Source organism: Neoarius graeffei, chromosome 28 (genome assembly GCF_027579695.1).
Source record: "Neoarius graeffei isolate fNeoGra1 chromosome 28, fNeoGra1.pri, whole genome shotgun sequence".
In the NCBI taxonomy this organism is placed as follows: Eukaryota; Metazoa; Chordata; class Actinopteri; order Siluriformes; family Ariidae; genus Neoarius; species Neoarius graeffei.
In genome coordinates, this window is record NC_083596.1 from 17,755,758 (window position 1) to 17,775,601 (window position 19,844).

General features: G+C 40.5%; 1 protein-coding gene across 1 annotated transcript in view; it reads left to right on the plus strand.

Moving 5' to 3' along the window:
- Positions 1 to 18,772, plus strand: part of gusb (glucuronidase, beta) — a 78,475-nt gene extending 59,703 nt beyond the window's left edge. Inside the window, exons 10-12 of the mRNA XM_060913456.1 lie at positions 4,428 to 4,604; positions 14,871 to 15,006; positions 17,304 to 18,772. Coding sequence (XP_060769439.1) covers positions 4,428 to 4,604; positions 14,871 to 15,006; positions 17,304 to 17,452 — 462 coding nt within the window. The 3' untranslated portion in view covers positions 17,453 to 18,772. The remainder of the gene's footprint in view (positions 1 to 4,427; positions 4,605 to 14,870; positions 15,007 to 17,303) is intronic.
- Positions 18,773 to 19,844: the final 1,072 nt, after the last annotated feature.

Below are 19,844 nucleotides of genomic sequence, written 5' to 3' on the forward strand. Positions count from 1 at the left end.
CCACTACACCACCGTGCCGCCCTGAAGGCGCAATCAGCGCGCCTATATAAAACTGTGAAAACACGCTTACTTTGCGAAGTATTGAGTTGCGTTGCTGACAAATTACTGAGCCTTATTTCCTTGTTTGGTTTCCTGATTTCCTGTTTCTCATCTTTGATTCTGCCGAGTCTACGATAGCCTCGACCGTTTGCCCGTTTCACCGTTTTTACGATTTTGCCCTTGTTCATACGCCATGTTCAGGAACAAGCTAACGCTAATGGCGCTGAAAAAGCCACCATCAAATGGTGTGGTTGAAGTCTTGTTTTTGGACTCGACTCGGATCAATAGTGGATCAAAAGATGAGCAAATTGTGGTTATGAAAGGATGCGCATGGTCACCAGCAATGCCCAGATATTCTGTGGCATCCAAGTGATACTCGGTTGGTATTAAGGGGTCCAGTGTGTGCAGGAACATTCCACTCATTACACCACCACTGCCAGCCTGAACTGCTGACACAAGGCACGTTGGGTCCATGGTTTCATGTTTCTGACACCAACTTCTAACCCTAACATCTGCATGTCAGAGCAGAAATGGATTCGTCAGACCAGTCACTGTTTTCATCTTCAACTGTCTTATTTTCATCATCCTGTGCACACTGTAACCTCCAATTCCTGCTGACAAGCGATTGGTCTTTTGTTGTTGTAGGTTCAACATATGCGTTTCTGAGATGCTTTTCTGCTCAGCATGGCTGTAAAGAGTGCTTATTCAAGTTCCCATAGCCAGCCTGGCAGCTCAAACCAGTCAGACCATTGTCCTCTATCCTATTTTGTCAACAAGGCGTTTCTTCCCACAGAACTGCCGCTCACTGGATTTTTTTTTATTCCCCGCCACGAAGTGCGCAGGGGGATATAGGAATGGAGTCCATCCTTCCATCCGTCCATTTCAATCTGGACAAGTTTTCTCAGAAACTACATAAGCTACATCAATGAAACTTTGTGTGCTCATATTACTATTCATGATCTAAGTTGAGTTCGAAAATCATTTTTGAGAAATTATTATTTTCATAGTTATGGCCCTTGAATTTCATTATTGGACTTTGTACAAGTGGACTCAATCTGGACAAGTTTTCTCAGAAACTACATAAGCTACATCAATGAAACTTTGCGTGCTCATACTACTGAAAAAAGCTGGGTAGCGTTTTAGGAAGGTGTCCTAGCACTTACGACATCTTAAGTCAATATTAAAGCAATGGGCTTATAAGGGCATAAATGTTAAAAGGTCTTCATAAGATGCTCGTGGCGGGGAATAGTCATGACCATGTCTTGTTTTGTCCCACCCCCACCATTCTGTCTAAAATCTAGAGACCTGATGTGCATGAAAAATTCAGGAGAGCAGCAGCTTCTGAAATACTTGCTCAAAATCAGCCTCTCTGGCACACCAACAACTAAGTCGCAAAGTCCTTGAGATGACGTTATTTCCTCATTCTGACGATTGATGAATTATACCACTGTTACATGATCGGCTAATCGGATAATTACACGAATAAGCAGGTGTTCCTAGTAAAGTGGCCATCATGTGTGCTAAACATTATGGCTACAGAAAAAAACCCAGATGTATTATAATAATCTCATCTCATCTCATTATCTCTAGCCGCTTTATCCTGTTCTACAGGGTCGCAGGCAAGCTGGAGCCTATCCCAGCTGACTACGGGCGAAAGGCGGGGTACACCCTGGACAAGTCGCCAGGTCATCACAGGGCTATAATAATAATAATAATAAGTTAAATTATATTTTATATAGTGCCTTTCACAATCCCAAGGTCATCTGTGCTTTAATTCTGTTTGCTGATGATAAAAAAATGTGGCAGTCAGTTTCACTTCCTCATGTCAGAGTTTGAGTATGAAACTGCATCACATCTGTCAACACGCTCACAAGCAACATCAGGAATTCAGCCTGAAACTCTCGGACTCTCTGATAAGCACATTTCTACGGTTAGCGATTTTACAAGGAAATAAGGGACGCTGGCCTTGTTTGAGTTTGTATACATTGATATCTAATTACTTTTTTTTTTTATTCTGTGTATTTTCTAAAATTCGGAACTTATTAATGGCTCAGCTTTTTAAAATTGCTTTTCCTGAAGTGCTGATGGTCTTGCCTAGGTCTCCCAAACTTTATTTATATACAGTACTGTGCAAAAGTCTTAGGTGGACAAAGTACCCAACTTCATTACTTAAGTCAAAGTACAGATCCCACTGGTCAAATGTTACTCCGATACAAGTGAAAGTTGTCCAGTCAAATTTGTACTTAAGTTAAAGTACTGAATTACGGGGGCGTCGTGGCTCAGGTGGTTAAGGCGCCATACCATGAATGCGGGCGACCCGGGTTCGATTCCGGCCCGAGGTCATTTCCCGATCCCTTCCCGTCTCTCTCTCTCCCGCTCATTTCCTGTCTCTACACTGTCCTATCCAATAAAGGTGCAAAAAGCCCAAAAAAAATCTTAAAAAAAAAAAAAGTACTGAATTACTTGCTTTTAAAAATACTTAAGTGTTAAAAGTACATTTTCTGTCAACGCATCGTTGTATTATTGACACAACGCTTACAAAACCTAACGCCTCTGAAGCAACCAACTGGATTTACTGACTAACTTGTAGAACCTGTAGAATAAACACCTGGTAGAACGTTACAAAATTAAACACAACTGAAAAGAACTATTGTTATTTTCTTTTTTCTTTTCTTTTTTAAATTGTAACACTCCTCCCCACCCTGACAAAGCAGCATGGTAATGTTCTGGCAGTGTGTGCACACATGTATGTGTAATGTTAATCAGGAAGACAGTGGAATAGCTGTAAATGCAGCTTGCTCAGAAAATAAAACTGACAATCCAACCTGATTAAAACCCAGGTCCACACCTCGAGCTTAATAACTGCTCAACAACAACAATGCTTTAAGCAAGACAAAAAAAAAAGAAACAAAGACCATCATCTGACATCAAAACAAAAAATTTCCAGCAATTTGTTGTGACTGACTAGTACAATACTGTCCATCTCACAGGTCTCACGTGCGCGTATGTGCAAGTGTATGTATTCATGCACGTATGAATCTGCCTGTGGAATCATGGTGGTTTAACGTTAAGCTAGCTAGTCAGTAAAGCTCCACCTGACATGCTAGCAAAATCTTTTCAAACTCGAAATCGTATTGGATAGCTAACGCTACTAGAAAAGAAAGATTTCTACAGTTTGTTTATTTGGCAAGATTATGCAAAAACATTTCTGAAAACGTTTCAGATAAGTTAACGTTATTCATGTTTGCGATGATGGATAGATATATATTTACCTGCTTATCATATCTTCCATTTGTTTGATGCGTGACACAGTATGCTGTCGTGCAGAGTCCTACATCACGCAGCACCACCCTTGATTTCATCTCCTAATACATCCATGTATCTGGGTAATCCAGTATGGCTGCGCCCAGGGAAATGGCCCAATGGACTGATGTTACAACTTGTTTTTAAAGGAACAGTCCACCGTACTTCCATAATGAAATATGCTCTTATCTGAATTGAGACAAGCTGCTCCGTACCTCTCCGAGCTTTGCGCGACCTCCCAGTCAGTCAGACGCAGTCAGACGCGCTGTCACTCCTGTTAGCAATGTAGCTAGGCTCAGCATGGCCAATGGTATTTTTTGGGGCTGTAGTTAGATGCGACCAAACTCTTCCACGTTTTTCATGTTTACATAGGTTTATATGACCAGTGATATGAAACAAGTTCAGTTACACAAATTGAAACGTAGCGATTTTCTATGCTGTGGAAAGTCCGCACTATAATGACAGGCGTACTAACACCTTCTGCGCGCTTCGACAGCGCATTGATACGGAGCTCAGATATCAATGTGCTGTCGAAGCGCGCAGAAGGTGTTAGTACGCCTGTCATTATAGTGCGGACTTTCCACAGCATAGAAAATCGCTACGTTTCAATTTGTGTAACTGAACTTGTTTCATATCACTGGTCATATAAACCTATGTAAACAGGAAAAACGCGGAAGAGTTTGGTCGCATCTAACTACAGCCCCAAAAAATACCATTGGCCATGCTGAGCCTAGCTACATTGCTAACAGGAGTAACAGCGCGTCTGACTGACTGGGAGGTCGCGCAAAGCTCGGAGAGGTACGGAGCAGCTCGTCTCAATTCAGATAAGAGCATATTTCATTATGGAAGTACGGTGGACTGTTCCTTTAAGCTAAAGTTTGTTTAATTTTTTTGTCTAGAACATCTTGTATTAACGTATAATGACATTTCATCACCCCGTAATTTTAAAATTTCCTGGTTAATTCATTTTAGTATAATTGCGACTGGTAAAATCCACCCCTTACACTACACTACAAACAAACTGTGCAAGACTGAATAGTGACAGAGTTCAAGTATTTGTTTAAGCCTGTATTGTATTTCCTCAGGCTCCCTACGTAGATGTCATTTGTGTGAACAGCTACTTCTCCTGGTACCACGACCCTGGACATCTGGAGGTCATCTCCATCCAGCTGTACACGCAGTTTGATGACTGGTATGGAAAATACAAGAAACCGATCATACAGAGCGAATATGGGGCAGACGCTGTAGCAGGTCTACACAACGTAAGTAATGATCCTTTTGTGCACGATGAAAGCATGTATGTGTGGCAGCCTGGGAAAACCCTTCACACGGTGAAGCTTTGGTATTTACTACTACATGTAGTTCTGAATACTGTAGACGTTCCTGAAATAAAATGTTTGAAAATAAGTCATTTCGGAGTCTGGTTACTTCCAAAAACAAGACGGGTGGATTTAAAGATACCGTTCCAATGCTGGGCAGTTTGACAGCGGGGTCCGATTATAAACGGAATTGATTTAGGGTTATGTTTGTTTCTCAGTAGGGGTGTTCACACGGCAACTTCTACTCCGGTGTAGCACCAGGGCTGCCCCGGTAGAGTGTTCACACGGTACAAAGTTATACCGGTGTAGCCCCTGAAAGCTGCTTAAACCGGTGCAAATCTAACCCTGCTCGGGAGGTGGTTTAAGAAATTTACTCCGGAGTAAATGCTAGTTTGCGGGGCAGCACTGAAATAAAATGGGATGTCTGAACGCTACAGGGGTAGACTCGCTACGCGTGAGGAGAGTTGATTACATACGGGCATTGCATAATTTGCATCCTGGTATTTTGCGCTTCCAAAATGGCAAATATCAACAACAGAACATCTTCATCCACGTTGTTTTCCCGGCGCTTGGTGATGCCATGACAACCGTCCACATGGCCATGAACGACATGAAGTCGTCGATTTGTTGCCGAATGAATTGTAGAATGCGTTGTTTTCGTGCTGTCTTGTATTTGCGCAACCTTTCCTTTCTCTCTTTTACCCTTTTACGGTGTCTGATAGACCACAACTAGAGCCCTGCACTCCCGCAGGAGTCCCGCGGGACCCGCCGCAAAGCAGTGCGGCGTGGGACAAATTTTGAAAGCTCATTGCGGGCGGGAGGGGGAGTGCACAATGCGGGCGCGGTTGGAAAGGTGATAAGCTGCAGTCCCGCTAACTAAAAACGTATTTAAAATAAAATTTATAAATTATTAATTTATGTCTATCGTATATAATTTGTGCTGGATATTTTATTTGGCATTAGTAAAAACATTTTAAGATGCCTATGGTCTAATCTCGCGTACGTTTCCGATTCCTTTCCGCTCTTCCGTGTTTGAGATCTCCGATCATGGCAGAAGAGCAGAGCTCCTCTAGTGAAGCTCACAGTGCTTCAGAAGTAAGTGCTGCTTTAAAAAGAGGTACATTTACCGTTAAAAAGTCAAGAGTATTAGTCCTAAGTATTAAAAAGTATTAAAAAAAAAGTATTAAAAAGTATTAACTAGTATTAAAAAGGACTGTGTATCGCACAGATTGTTCAATTTAAAGCGAGAAATAGACAGTGTATAATCTGAGGAGCTGGTTGTGGTTGCGCAGCACTTCATATGAGAGGAGAATGAAATCGCGGTTGGAATCATAACGCCACAGACTCGGAAGCGGGAGTGCGAGTTCGCAAAGCAAGAGCTGTCAACCAAAGCGAGAGCTGTCAATCATGAGCGCATGCAGCGCTCAACTTGGAATGTGTCAGCAGAATGTCAGAGTCTAAACAATAAACTTATAATAAATGAAGGATCGGTCAGTGGAGAGCTCAGCTAAGCTCAGCATGTTTAATTGCCCAAGCCAATGACAAGAACTTTCGTGAGAAATAACGCGAACGCCTGCATCATGTGGGATTTGCGGGCGGGAGCGGGACAAAATATGGCAGGCGCGGGCGGGAGCGGGACTGAAAATCATAATTCTTTGTGGGAGCGGGCGGGAGCGGGACTGCACAATGCGGGAGCGGGCGGGAGCGGGACTGAAAATTCTGTCCCGCGCAGACCTCTAACCACAACGTAGAAAGTTTGTCTGGAGAAGTATAAACGATGGTTTTTCGATACATCAATCACAAACAAGGCGGGAAAAGGAAGTACATTTTCACGCATGCGCATATTTCATTTCCGCATTATTACTATCGTATAGCACGGTCGCAAAAACTGCCGTGTGAACGCAAGTGGGGCTGCACCGGTGCTAACACGCTTCGCTCTAGTAAGCAGGTTTGTGACGTGTGAACGCTCCACAAAATTTACACCGGTGTAAGATATATCGCAACAAAATACATCGGTGCAGCATCGATGCAAATATGTGCCGTGTGAACACCCCTAGTGATGAGTAGATAAAGAGCAAACTTTCAAGTGTGATACTGACTGTATGAGGAAATCACACTTCGGTAGCAAAGTTTTAGGCATGTTTATGTTGACTGACCTGTTATTAGTATTCCTATTCAAGATTCAATAGTTTATTGCCATGTCAACACAGTTGATAGGAATTTGTTTTGGCACATCCCCAACATCAAATACATATGAAAAAAAAAACAGAACACATACCTAAGGGCAGACAGCCATGGGTAAAACAGACAGACAGTGAACAGTAGTGGAGTACCCAGTAGTCATTGGACAGCAATAATGGCTAAAAATAAGTTGCATTTAAAGTTGCATGATAAAGTACATCTTAGAGTGTTCCAATGGGAAAGTGCATACCATGCATATAGAGTGCTACATATCATGGCAGTCAGAGAAGGTTCAGATGTCTGATGACTAGTGGATATGTGCTATCCCTAAACCGTGATGTTGAGGTTCTCAAACTTCTATATCTCCTTTCTGATGGGAGGAGATTAAAAAGATGGTGTGCTGGGTGGGAGGGGTCAACTATGATTTTTCTTGCCTTTCTAATTAACCGCGATGAAAAGAGGGAGGAAAGTGAGGGGAGGTTGGCACCTATGATTTTGGATGCTCTGCGTACAACCCTTTCCAGCCTTGTCTTGTTCCATGAGGTGGTGTTACCGAACCAGACAAGGATGGAGAATGTGAGAACACTTTCAATTGTAGCTCTGTAAAAATGAATCATATGAAAATGCCCGCTTTTGCGGGAAGATCATGAATAAAATCAGTTTCAGGCAGGGCTTTGAACCGGTTCAAGGAACGAAAACGAAAACCGGGAACTTTTTCTATTTCACATGGAACAGAAACGAAACCAGAAACTTTATTTTTTATGTTCCGGAACAGAAACGCTTATTAAAAATAATGGTAACCGGTTAATACCGGTTTTTATTTCGTTCCTCAAAGTTTCTGTAGCCTACAAATAAAAAAGCCATTCTTCTCCTGCGCAAGTTTCTACGACCCGCTGGGGTTCACTTCCTGTGTGACGTTCGCTGACTGAATGGAGAGAGCGGGAAGGTAGACTACTATCACGTCTCCATTACTGGGTGTCTGAGCAAAGAAGAGCCTGAACGATGCAACCTCCCTATTGGCTGTTTGTAAAAATGTATCAATTGTTGCCCTTCCCACGGGAATCATCGCGGGCTCGAGAGACGAGACCTGACAAGTTAGTTCGTTGGTAGCAGAACAAAATGTCTGGACACAAATCGGGTTTTCAGAAAAGGAAATAAAATAAACGGAGGGTTGAAAATACAAAAAAGGAGGCAGAAAATGCAAAACGAGTTTTAAGGTAGGACAAATGGTTACTTTTCTGAGGCAGCCCGCCGTGGCTGCCTGCAGGCTTATTTATTATAGCCCATTTAGTTAAAATAGTTGATATAAAATGTTTATAGTTATAGTTATGTGATGGTTGTCCTGATTTAGACTGGTGGTTTTTTTTGGGGGGGGGGTTGCACGATGTTGCACCCGGGTCCAGATTAGGGCAGAACCGGTCCTGGCTACGTTTCAGGTGTAGTTTGTTTTATGTATGTATGTATGTACTTGCATAGATGTGTACTTGGTCTTCCAATATGGCGCCTAACAAAATCTCGTGGCGCGGTGACGTCATGCGGTAGCCCTCTATAGGGCCTGACTAGCCTTTGGTAACACACTAAACGAATTCTCTTTCATTTTGGCACTTTTTCTGTTTGTGTAGATGGGAAGCCGTACTGAGAATCCAAATCGCCAACATTTGAAATAATAATTGTTTTGAATTATTTCTTGTCTTATTTAATGAAGGTTGTAATAGAATTAGCCTACATTTGGCTTAAGCTGGATGAGACAGAGACATAATTTTATAGCCATTTGTTAAACAGCTGACAGGGAACGTAATTAACCGTTCCGGGAACGAAATTTTTTTGTTCTAACCGGTTCGGGAACGTCTATTTAATGGTGGAACCCAAAACCGGAAACGTTAAAATTCCGTTTCTGTTCGGAACGAACCAATAGGAAAAAAATTCTGGTTCAAAGCCCTGGTTTCAGGTAATTCTGGTGAAATGTATGGTTTTTTTTTTTGTGGCTACTGCCTCATAGAGGCAAAGTGAGGCAGGAGCCACTGTGTCATCGTCTTGTAAGAATGAAAGGATAAGTGTAACAATAGCATACTGCATATGCGCATAAGCATTACAATCACCAGAACGGCAAATCGTGTTATCAAAGGTACACAAGAACAAGTGTCGAAGCCACTATGTCATCATGTTGTGGAGTGTAAGAATAGTGAAACTTTGTAACCAACCAGCACTTATCCTGATCAAGTTCGATTACCCGTTCTACTTCTTGATAAACTTCAGAACCAACCAGAAACAAAATAAGAGAAACCTCGTTATAACTTCGTAGTATCAGAAGATAATCGGCAGATAAAAAGAGAAACGAAATTCACCTCGTGGTTCGCCAAGGCTACCGATTCGATATCAAGCAAGTGGTGTTTATTTGAAGAAAATGTACCTTTTGATTATCACAGCTTTCGTTTGGTTCTTCTGAAAGGTCAAATGAAAGGTTTTGTAAGTTTTGGCAGATAAATTGAAAAGTCGATACCAGACTTCTGCTGTTCGCTTTAATTTTTTATTTTAGAGTCTTTACACTACACTTGTGAAATAAAATTTGCTCATTTGTACTAAATAATGCTCTAAGACAATTCATGAACAAGTGCTTTCTTACTATTTTGAAAATATAGTTCACAGCACTGTATTTTAAACAAAACGCAGTAAACAAAATACTACGAGCCCTGATGCTGCTCACAGCTTGGTGATACTTGCAAGAGATGAGGCGAATATAATTGATAACATGTACAGTGGTGCTTGAAAGTTTGTGAACCCTTTAGAATTTTCTATATTTCTGCATAAATATGACCTAAAACTTCATCAGATTTTCACACAAGTCCTAAAAGTAGATAAAGAGAACCCAGTTAAACACATGAGACAAAAATATTATACTTGGTCATTTATTTATTGAGGAAAATGATCCAATGTTGCATATCTGTGAGTGGCAAAAGTAAGTGAACCTTTGCTTTCAGTATCTGGTGTGACCCCCTTGTGCAGCAATAACTGCAACTAAACGTTTGCGGTAACTGTTGATCAGTCCTGCACACCAGCTTGGAGGAATTTTAGCCCATTCCTCCGTACAAAACAGCTTCAACTCGGGGATGTTGGTGGGTTTCCTCACATGAACTGCTCGCTTCAGGTCCTTCCACAACATTTCGATTGGATTAAGGTCAGGACTTTGACTTGGCCATTCCAAAACATTAACTTTATTCTTCTTTAACCATTCTTTGGTAGAACGACTTGTGTGCTTAGGGTTGTTGTCTTGCTGCATGACCCACCTTCTCTTGAGATTCAGTTCATGGACAGATGTCCTGACGTTTTCCTTTCGAATTCGCTGGTATAATTCAGAATTCATTGTTCCATCAATGATGGCAAGCCGTCCTGGCCCAGATGCAGCAAAACAAGTCCAAACCATGATACTACCACCACCATGTTTCACAGATGGGATAAGGTTCTTATGCTGGAATGTAGTGTTTTTCTTTCTCCAAACATAACGCTTCTCATTTAAACTAAAAAGTTCTATTTTGGTCTCATCCATCCACAAAACATTTTTCTAATAGCCTTCTGGCTTGTCCACGTGATCTTTGCTGCTTGTCTGCAGTTTGATAATGTTCTTTTTGGAGAGCAGTGGTTTTCTCCTTACAACCCTGCCATGCGCACCATTGTTGTTCAGTGTTCTCCTGATCGTGGACTCATGAACATTAGCCAATGTGAGAGAGGCCTTCAGTTGCTTAGAAGTTACCCTGGGGTCCTTTGTGACCTCGCCGACTATTACACACCTTGCTCTTGGAGTGATCTTTGTTGGTCGACCACTCCTGGGGAGGGTAACAATGGTCTTGAATTTCCTCCATTTGTACACAATCTGTCTGCCTGTGGATTGGTGGAGTCCAAACTCTTTAGAGATGGTTTTGTAACCTTTTCCAGCCTGATGAGCATCAACAACGCTTTTTCTGAGGTCCTCAGAAATCTCCTTTGTTCGTGCCATGATACACTTCCACAAACTTGTGTTGTGAAGATCAGACTTTGATAGATCCCTGTTCTTTAAATAAAACAGGGTGCCCACTCACACCTGATTGTCATCCCATTGATTGAAAAAACCTGAGTCTAATTTCACCTTCAAATTAACTGCTAATCCTAGAGGTTCACATACTTTTGCCACTCACAGATATGTAATATTGGATAATTTTCCTCAATAAATAAATTAGCAAGTATAATATTTTTGTCTCATTTGTTTAACTGGGTTCTCTTTATCTACTTTTAGGACTTGTGTGAAAATCTGATGATGTTTTAGGTCATATTTATGCAGAAATATACAACCCTGATTCCAAAAAAGTTGGGACAAAGTACAAATTGTAAATAAAAATGGAATGTAATGATGTGGAAGTTTCAAAATTCCATATTTTATTCAGAATAGAACATAGATGACATATCAAATGTTTAAACTGAGAAAATGTATCATTTAAAGAGAAAAATTAGGTGATTTTAAAATTTCATGACAACAACACATCTCAAAAAAGTTGGGACAAGGCCATGTTTACCACTGTGAGACATCCCCTTTTCTCTTTACAACAGTCTGTAAACGTCTGGGGACTGAGGAGACAAGTTGCTCAAGTTTAGGGATAGGAATGTTAACCCATTCTTGTCTAATATAGGATTCTAGTTGCTCAACTGTCTTAGGTCTTTTTTGTTGTATCTTCCGTTTTATGATGCGCCAAATGTTTTCTATGGGTGAAAGATCTGGACTGCAGGCTGGCCAGTTCAGTACCCGGACCCTTCTTCTACGCAGCCATGATGCTGTAATTGATGCAGTATGTGGTTTGGCATTGTCATGTTGGAAAATGCAAGGTCTTCCCTGAAAGAGACGTCGTCTGGATGGGAGCATATGTTGCTCTAGAACCTGGATATACCTTTCAGCATTGATGGTGTCTTTCCAGATGTGTAAGCTGCCCGTGCCACACGCACTAATGCAACCCCATACCATCAGAGATGCAGGCTTCTGAACTGAGCGCTGATAACAACTCGGGTCGTCCTTCTCCTCTTTAGTCCGAATGACACGGCGTCCCTGATTTCCATAAAGAACTTCACATTTTGATTCGTCTGACCACAGAACAGTTTTCCACTTTGCCACAGTCCATTTTAAATGAGCCTTGGCCCAGAGAAGACGTCTGCGCTTCTGGATCATGTTTAGATAACAGCTTCTTCTTTGAACTACAGAGTTTTAGCTGGCAACGGCGGATGGCACGGTGAACTGTGTTCACAGATAATGTTCTCTGGAAATATTCCTGAGCCCATTTTGTGATTTCCAATACAGAAGCATGCCTGTATGTGATGCAGTGCCGTCTAAGGGCCCGAAGATCACGGGCACCCAGTATGGTTTTCCGGCCTTGACCCTTACGCACAGAGATTCTTCCAGATTCTCTGAATCTTTTGATGATATTATGCACTGTAGATGATGATCTGTTCAAACTCTTTGCAATTTTACACTGTCAAACTCCTTTCTGATATTGCTCCACTATTTGTCGGCGCAGAATTAGGGGGATTGGTGATCCTCTTCCCATCTTTACTTCTGAGAGCCGCTGCCACTCCAAGATGCTCTTTTTATACCCAGTCATGTTAATGACCTATTGCCAATTGACCTAATGAGTTGCAATTTGGTCCTCCAGCTGTTCCTTTTTTTGTACCTTTAACTTTTCCAGCCTCTTATTGCCCCTGTCCCAACTTTTTTGAGATGTGTTGCTGTCATGAAATTTCAAATGAGCCAATATTTGGCATGAAATTTCAAAATGTCTCACTTTTGACATTTGATATGTTGTCTATGTTCTATTGTGAATACAATATCAGTTTTTGAGATTTGTAAATTATTGCATTCCGTTTTATTTACAATTTGTACTTTGTCCCAACTTTTTTGGAATTGGGGTTGTACAATAACAATACACTGCTTTCCCATTTTCTATCTGTGGTGGGGTTTTGTGTGTGTGTGTGTTTTCACAGCACACTGCAAACAATTGAAAAATGAATTTGAGGAGCAAATTACTTAATACTAGTGAAATTATCTTGCTGCATGGACAAATATTTTTACTTGATAAGACATCTTAGAACAAGTTGGTTGCAATCTCGAACTAGATTTAAAGATCTCAGAATTGGTGTCTTGTATTCTTCTAATAGGAAATGCGAGGTCGTTTCAACTATTTTCAAGATATTTTCACTTGCTAAGACATCATTTTTTGCAGTGCATTAGAGCTGTGTTACTTCTGCATAAGGTGAAGTCACACGCACACATTCCTGCTATTGTACAATTACAGTAAGGAAAACTAAGATTATGCAGCCTGATAATCAGAGGGATCTTTTATTTCCCCCCATCGTTTCAAATCGCCATCAATTTGTATCGTGATTTATCGTCAGACGATATATCATTACATGCCTAGTGACGGTGTGTATTATTAAAATGCAACTAAAAATGTAATTACATTTTTAATGTGTATATCTGTGTGTTTGTAGTCAAACAAGACTTATGATTCTGTGGGACATTTTGTATTAAAATTGTTCTTGTAGATCTGTACTAACCTTAACGTCTGTTTTAATATCTGTGTGTGAAATTAGGACCATGTTATGATACTATTATTATAATAAACATAAAGTGAAAACTTTAGGTTTATTACCATTACCACTCAAATTACCATTCCACATACTCTACAGCTCAAGACCTGTATTGCACCATTTTAAAGGAGAACTGAAGTCATTTTTAAACTTGCTTTATTTCTTAATTAACGTGTTAATTACATTTTCAGTTTTAGTAACCTTATATTGTGACTTGTATTGGCAACTAATTGCAATTAAATATTATACTTATCGGCCTGTTCGGTTTTTAGCCATGTTGAATTTAGTTTGTTTGGTCCACGGCAGGCGTCGCTTATCCGCGCGATCTTCACGAGACTTGTGCGAGACTTTGAAACGTGAAGTGTCAGCCGGGTGCCATTGCCGCCATTTTGAAAACTGTTTTCCAAACGAAATATTGTACAAAAACGAGTTTAAATGACGATTACTGCCTACTTTTTTCAAACTTTCCTGATTGCTATCAAAACAAACAAAACTTCCGGCTTGATTACATCAGCATTCGAAAGAGGGCGCGCGTCTTTTGACAACCCCGGTGTCCGAAATCGCTCCCTACTCACTATCTAGGGCACTATATAGTGAGGACGCCATTTTGTAGTGCTGTCCCAAACCTTAGTGAGGATTATTTACACCCTATATAGTGCGCTCAAAGTATCCCGTAATGCATCACGAAAAGTAGTGTACCTGTACAACTGATGGTGACTAACCAAAGCAATATATCCCATCAAGCATTGCGGTCGCGCTGAAAGAAATCAAATTAAAAGTCTCAAATTTGATTTAATAAAAGGCAGCGGCAAAGAAGAAAGTATTCAGCCTTGATTTAAAAGAACTGAAAGCTGCAGGTACTTTATATTGATTAATGTGGGAAATGCGCTCAGTATAATATGGATTTATCACAAAAATACATGCATGTATTTATTATTTTGAAAACCTACCAGCCGACTGATCTGGCACGTTTTAATTGTGCGACAGTAATGACATAAATACCAGCGCAACGGAGTAGTGTCCGAAAGCGTTTTTTCATTTTACCAATGAGCTCACTGTATAGTCCTCTACATAGTAATTCTCTATATAGGGAGTAGTGAACGAGTGAGCAATTTCGGACACGGGGAACGTTGGCAGATGTCGGTCGCTTTGATTTCCGCTGTACGTTTTACTTCCGTCCTACGATGTCTCGCACAGGTCTCAATGAATCTCGTTTACAGCCATTGCTTTGACATATGGACTGATATATTACAGAGCATATTTCAAACACTCGTAACTTGCTACAGCAGTGACAAAATAGCGATCGAAAATGCATTCCGATATTTAATAAAATGAGATATAGAATTTTGATAATAAAAAAATTGCCTTCAGTTCTCCTTTAAATAGCAGTTTATACACTTCTACCTTTTTTTTTCCACCATCCAGGATCCCCCGTTAATGTTTACTGAGGAGTACCAGAAAACAGTCCTGCAGAGCTACCACAAAGTGTTTGATCAGAAGAGGAAGGAGTTTGTTGTGGGAGAGCTCATCTGGAACTTTGCTGACTTCTTGACAGCTCAGGGTAAAAACATATGCATCCATGTTCCCCATTCGTTAGCAAGAACTGATTAGTGATTATTACTCTGTGCTGCTCAAAAGCTTTAAAGTGCATATTCTGGACCAATTTCGTGTTGTTGTTTTTTTTTTAATATGAAAGTATATCCCTTTACACACTCATCCAGAAGGGTAATTTTGCACAAGGCCATCTGTCTACAGCAGAAAAAAATAAAATAACAAAACGTGTCTGGAAAAATCCCAAGGGAGTCTGGAGCCAGATTCGTGACGTTACCTGCGGAAGCGCCAGCAGGCTGCGCGAGCTTGCACGGTTTCAGTGCACAGCCTGTGTAGACCAAGCGCTCCCATTTCTCCCTCATTGTCCGGTCTTTTGGGAAACGATGAGTACTAATCCCATCAAGATTGGTGTTGCTACACCCTCCTACGATACATCTGTTAACCATTTTAATAATTACGTGATAACGTTGAAGAAATTTGCAGAAAACCACCAGGTCGTTTTCTCATAAACAAACCAGCGCTGACGTAGGATTCAGAGGGAGGCGTCCCGCACGCGACGTCACGAAAATCACTGTTTCCCGGGAAATCCAAATGCCGAGTTTTTTCAGAGGCGGACCAATTCGCCTCAAATGGCTTGATTTCAACTGAATTTTTCTGGTATTGCGCAAGGTACGAAAATTGCAGAGAATGCAGAATGTTACAGATATTTGACCAAAGTTTAATATAAAATAGGAGAATTACACTGATCTTGCTCCTGATTTACCCGTGATATGCACATTAACTCAATTTGGTTAAAACTACTCGGGGACGCTCTGTTTGCTACAGTACACAGACTGTTTCTTATTATTCTATCCACATTCACTGGATATGAGCAATCGCGTGCCCTGATTGGCTACTCTACTACTAGAATATCAGCTCATATACCGTGAGTAGAGAAAAGCAAAATGGCAGCGCGTTTTGCTGAAAGAACCGAGAACGAAATAAAAACTACTTGAAAATAAAACCCAAAAAGGCAACAAAGTATGGAATGATAGTATTTGATGGTAAGAATGTGTCTTTTGTTTTTTTCTCAAGAATTATTATTATTGCATTTTTCACAAATTGCTCCAGTCATTTCGCCGGTTTGTTTCATCTTTAAGCATTAAAATTTGCACGGAAAACATTTCAAATTGGTTTAACTTGGAAATGCAAGTTCATCTGCTGCCTTGAAAATGCAAGTCAACTCAATTTGACGATTATCTTTGTTTCAACTCCGAAAAAGTCTCAGTTAGTCAAGACAACTAATTAATTCAAGTCTAACCTTTGAAAACTTGCACAGATTAGTTCAAATTAAAAACACTTTTCAGAGCTCATTGAGTTAAAGAGAAAAAGTAAGTGGACATAACTAAACAAGGCTGAAATGTTTGACAGTGTGTTCATTTTTTTTTTTTTTAGAGCGGTTCAAAAGCTCAAAGAAGATTGAAAATTACAGAACTGAAATGTCCAAGGAAAAATTAAATAAACGTCTAAAGCCGTTCTACTTAGACTTAGACAAAACTTTATTTATCCCCGAAGGGCAATTAGAAGGGCGAAGAGCGGTACATTAAAAGAGCAAGAAAATAAAATCACAAAAAGAATAAAATCACAAAAATGGGTGGGGGAAAAAAGCGTATTATGTACAATATACAATGGCAGGCCTGTTGCCAGTAACAAAGTAAAAGAAAAAAAAAATAAATTAAAAAAGGCAGCAGATAAAATATGACAAATAAATAAAATGACGCGTGGATAAAATTAAAATGACAATATGACTATACCTCGACACGACAGCAAGACGGCACTTTCTACAAAAAAACAACACTAAAGTCAATCTGTGCCACCATCGATAGGTTTTTAAGAAGTCCGCCTAAGCGGAAATGATTTTGTCGGATGTTTTGTATAAAGTTTTTATTTATCGAATTTGCAAAAAATAAAAATGCTCCGTTTCTCAAAATCCAGTGAATGTGGAGAGAATAAAACAGTTATTCCACTCAATCTTGTCGTACACGGCTTATAGCCGACTCGGTGCTACGCGCCTCATTGGCTATCAGCTCATGTACGATGAGATTGAGTGGGATAACTTTTTTTTTTTAATAAATTTTTTTTTCCCTCATTTGGAGCACTTGGCAGACACCAATAGTGAAATTGTGTTACAACCGTAGCGTTGACAAATTACTGTGTTATAACTGGAATAAACAGGAATCAGTACAACAGCATGTCCCTGTGGTGGTGGGGTTTTTTTGTTTTGTTTTTTTAAATTCCTTAGATAATCCCCTTTCTCTCTCTCTCCAGGCATCACTCGTGTCGTGGGCAACAAGAAGGGCATGTTCACTCGACAGCGGCAACCCAAAGCAGGAGCTTTCCTTCTGAAAGAGCGCTACTGGAGGATCGCCAATGAGACAGGTGTCCTGGCCATGTGGGCCAGATACCCCTGCCTGTGAAACCTCCACCCAGGCTGCCATGTTACATCTGTGTGTGTGTGTGTGTGTTAATGTGAGAGAGAGAAAGACAGACTACAAATATGAGCTGTGAAAACGACTCGAAATATTTTACGACTGCGAATGTTTCTCTGGCTGTGTAATTCAGGGAGGATTGAAATTTTTCTTGTCATTTTTAAGACTTCTAAACAGCAACTTGATCTTATTGAGCACAAATCAGCACGAATGTCCAAATGCTGGAGGTGTGTGAGATTCAGAACACGACTACCACACAAATAGACTACGTTCAGACTGCACCCTGAAACGACCCATATCCGATTTTTTTGCCCATATGCGACCTGTATCCGATTTATTGACAATCTGAACGACACAGATCCGATTTTTTTCACATGCGACCCAGGCCGCTTGGATATGTGGTCCTAATTCCGATGCATATCCGTTATTTTCACATGCGACTGCAGTCTGACCGGACAGGTCGCATTCATGCGACCTACACGTCATCAACAAGAGACAAACATCACTATTCTGCATTGGCTAATCCCGCCTCTTTGGTGGAAAACAACAACATTTGTACAGTTTTCAGAATTTAAATAGACTTTTATAGAATTGATCAAGCTAATGGTGGATTTGGTAGGGACCTGGACGTTAAATCATCCTGTATTACAAGATTATAAGATTGTTCTGGAAATTTCCAGTAATTTGACACTTTCGGTCTCATTAGTCTGCTGCCCACATTAATCAGATTATTGTGCGAGTTCCTCCGCCGCCGCCACAAAAACCACATCGCCAGGTCTCGCCTCATCTCCATGCTTTACTTGCGAACTTGAAGAGTGCGCTTTTTTTTTGTTTACATATTACGTAGATGTGCTTATTACGTGTCAGTTTGCGCATGTGGGACACTTTTGGGTCGTTTTCCGTTCATATTGGAGATCGCATACAAGTCTCATATAATTGGTAATGTGAACGGCCTAACAAAAAAATCGGATTTCACAACAAATCGGATATGGGTCGTTTCAGGTTGCAGTCTGAACGTAGTGATAGGTGCACGTTACCCAAGCGGGATTGTGCAGAAGTACTGTTGATGCACTCACGGTTTTCTTCCCCCTGCCTCTTCCGGGTCCAAAATCCAAGTTTAGCTTCCGAATCATGCCATAAACTTGCATCACCAGAGCGTAAACAAGAGCATGACGAGTTTTCTCACACTGATCTGAGACCAGTTTTCAGGAGCACGGTTATGTCTTTGATTATAATAAGTAGTGCAAGTCTTTTTTTTTTTTTTTTTTCCGTCCTGAGAGCATCTCCTCGTTCAGCTCTCTAAACACACACACACCACTGCAAACATAAAGGTTTTTCTTGTTAGATTCGATACTGTGAGGGAATCTGAGGACAAATTTGTTTGGTTTTTTATCAGCTGTGCAGTGAATCAGAAATTATACACCAGTATTTCCATATTTCTGTTACAGTATTTGAAAAAGACGCGCTGAAGCGGACACGTGCTGCCTTATACTCTTCCAACTTGCACACATTCCTGGCTAATAAGCGAACACACCCTGTGATACCGTTTATTAGTATGCTGGTTTACTTGATAAGCTCACACTCTTGGCTTGTTGTTGATAGAGCGTGAAGAGGTGTTGAATTTGTTTCAGAACGTCTTGAATGGTGGACCATGATTTACCGGTAGACCTGCTTTTATGGGACCATTTAATGAAATGATTGCATTAGTATATAATTATTAAATGGAAATAATAAAGTTCGCTACAAAAAATGGGCAAGACCTTTTAAGGCTCACCAACCATCTGATGTTTTTGCTGTCTGGTTCTACCTGCAGGTTTAATGGATTCTTTCCTCTTCGCCATTCTGTGTATCAATTACATAATTGTTGCTTTTTTTTTCAAATCCAATGATATTTACCTTTCTTACATTCAGTTCTAATCAATCAATCTTAGGTCTATTTGTCTTTGATATGCACAATGAGTCAAAGACGTGTAACAAATACATTCAAACTAATAAAAGATCCAAATTAAAAAAACAAACAAAGCTAGACGGCCTTTCGATTTCATAAAATCGGTGAAATTTTGTTCCCTCTGAAATTTGGTCATTGTGATATATGTTTATTTCTGTAATATCAGGCCAATCTGTGGCTGGGAAGTTATTTAATTTGAGGGGGATTAGAGCAAATAATGTGCATGAAATTGCTCGCTTCGCGCAGTCAGCAGACAGAGGAAGTCCGTGTGCGCATGCGCAGGTTTACCTTCTTCTTCTTTTGGGTTTTACAGCAGCTGGCATCCCCAGTGTTGCATTACTGCCATCTACAGGAACAGCTGATCACATCGAGGTGCTCGCTGAGCGCCAATATTTATTAGTTTGGTCCTGCGTTTCCTTTTCTTCTCGCTTT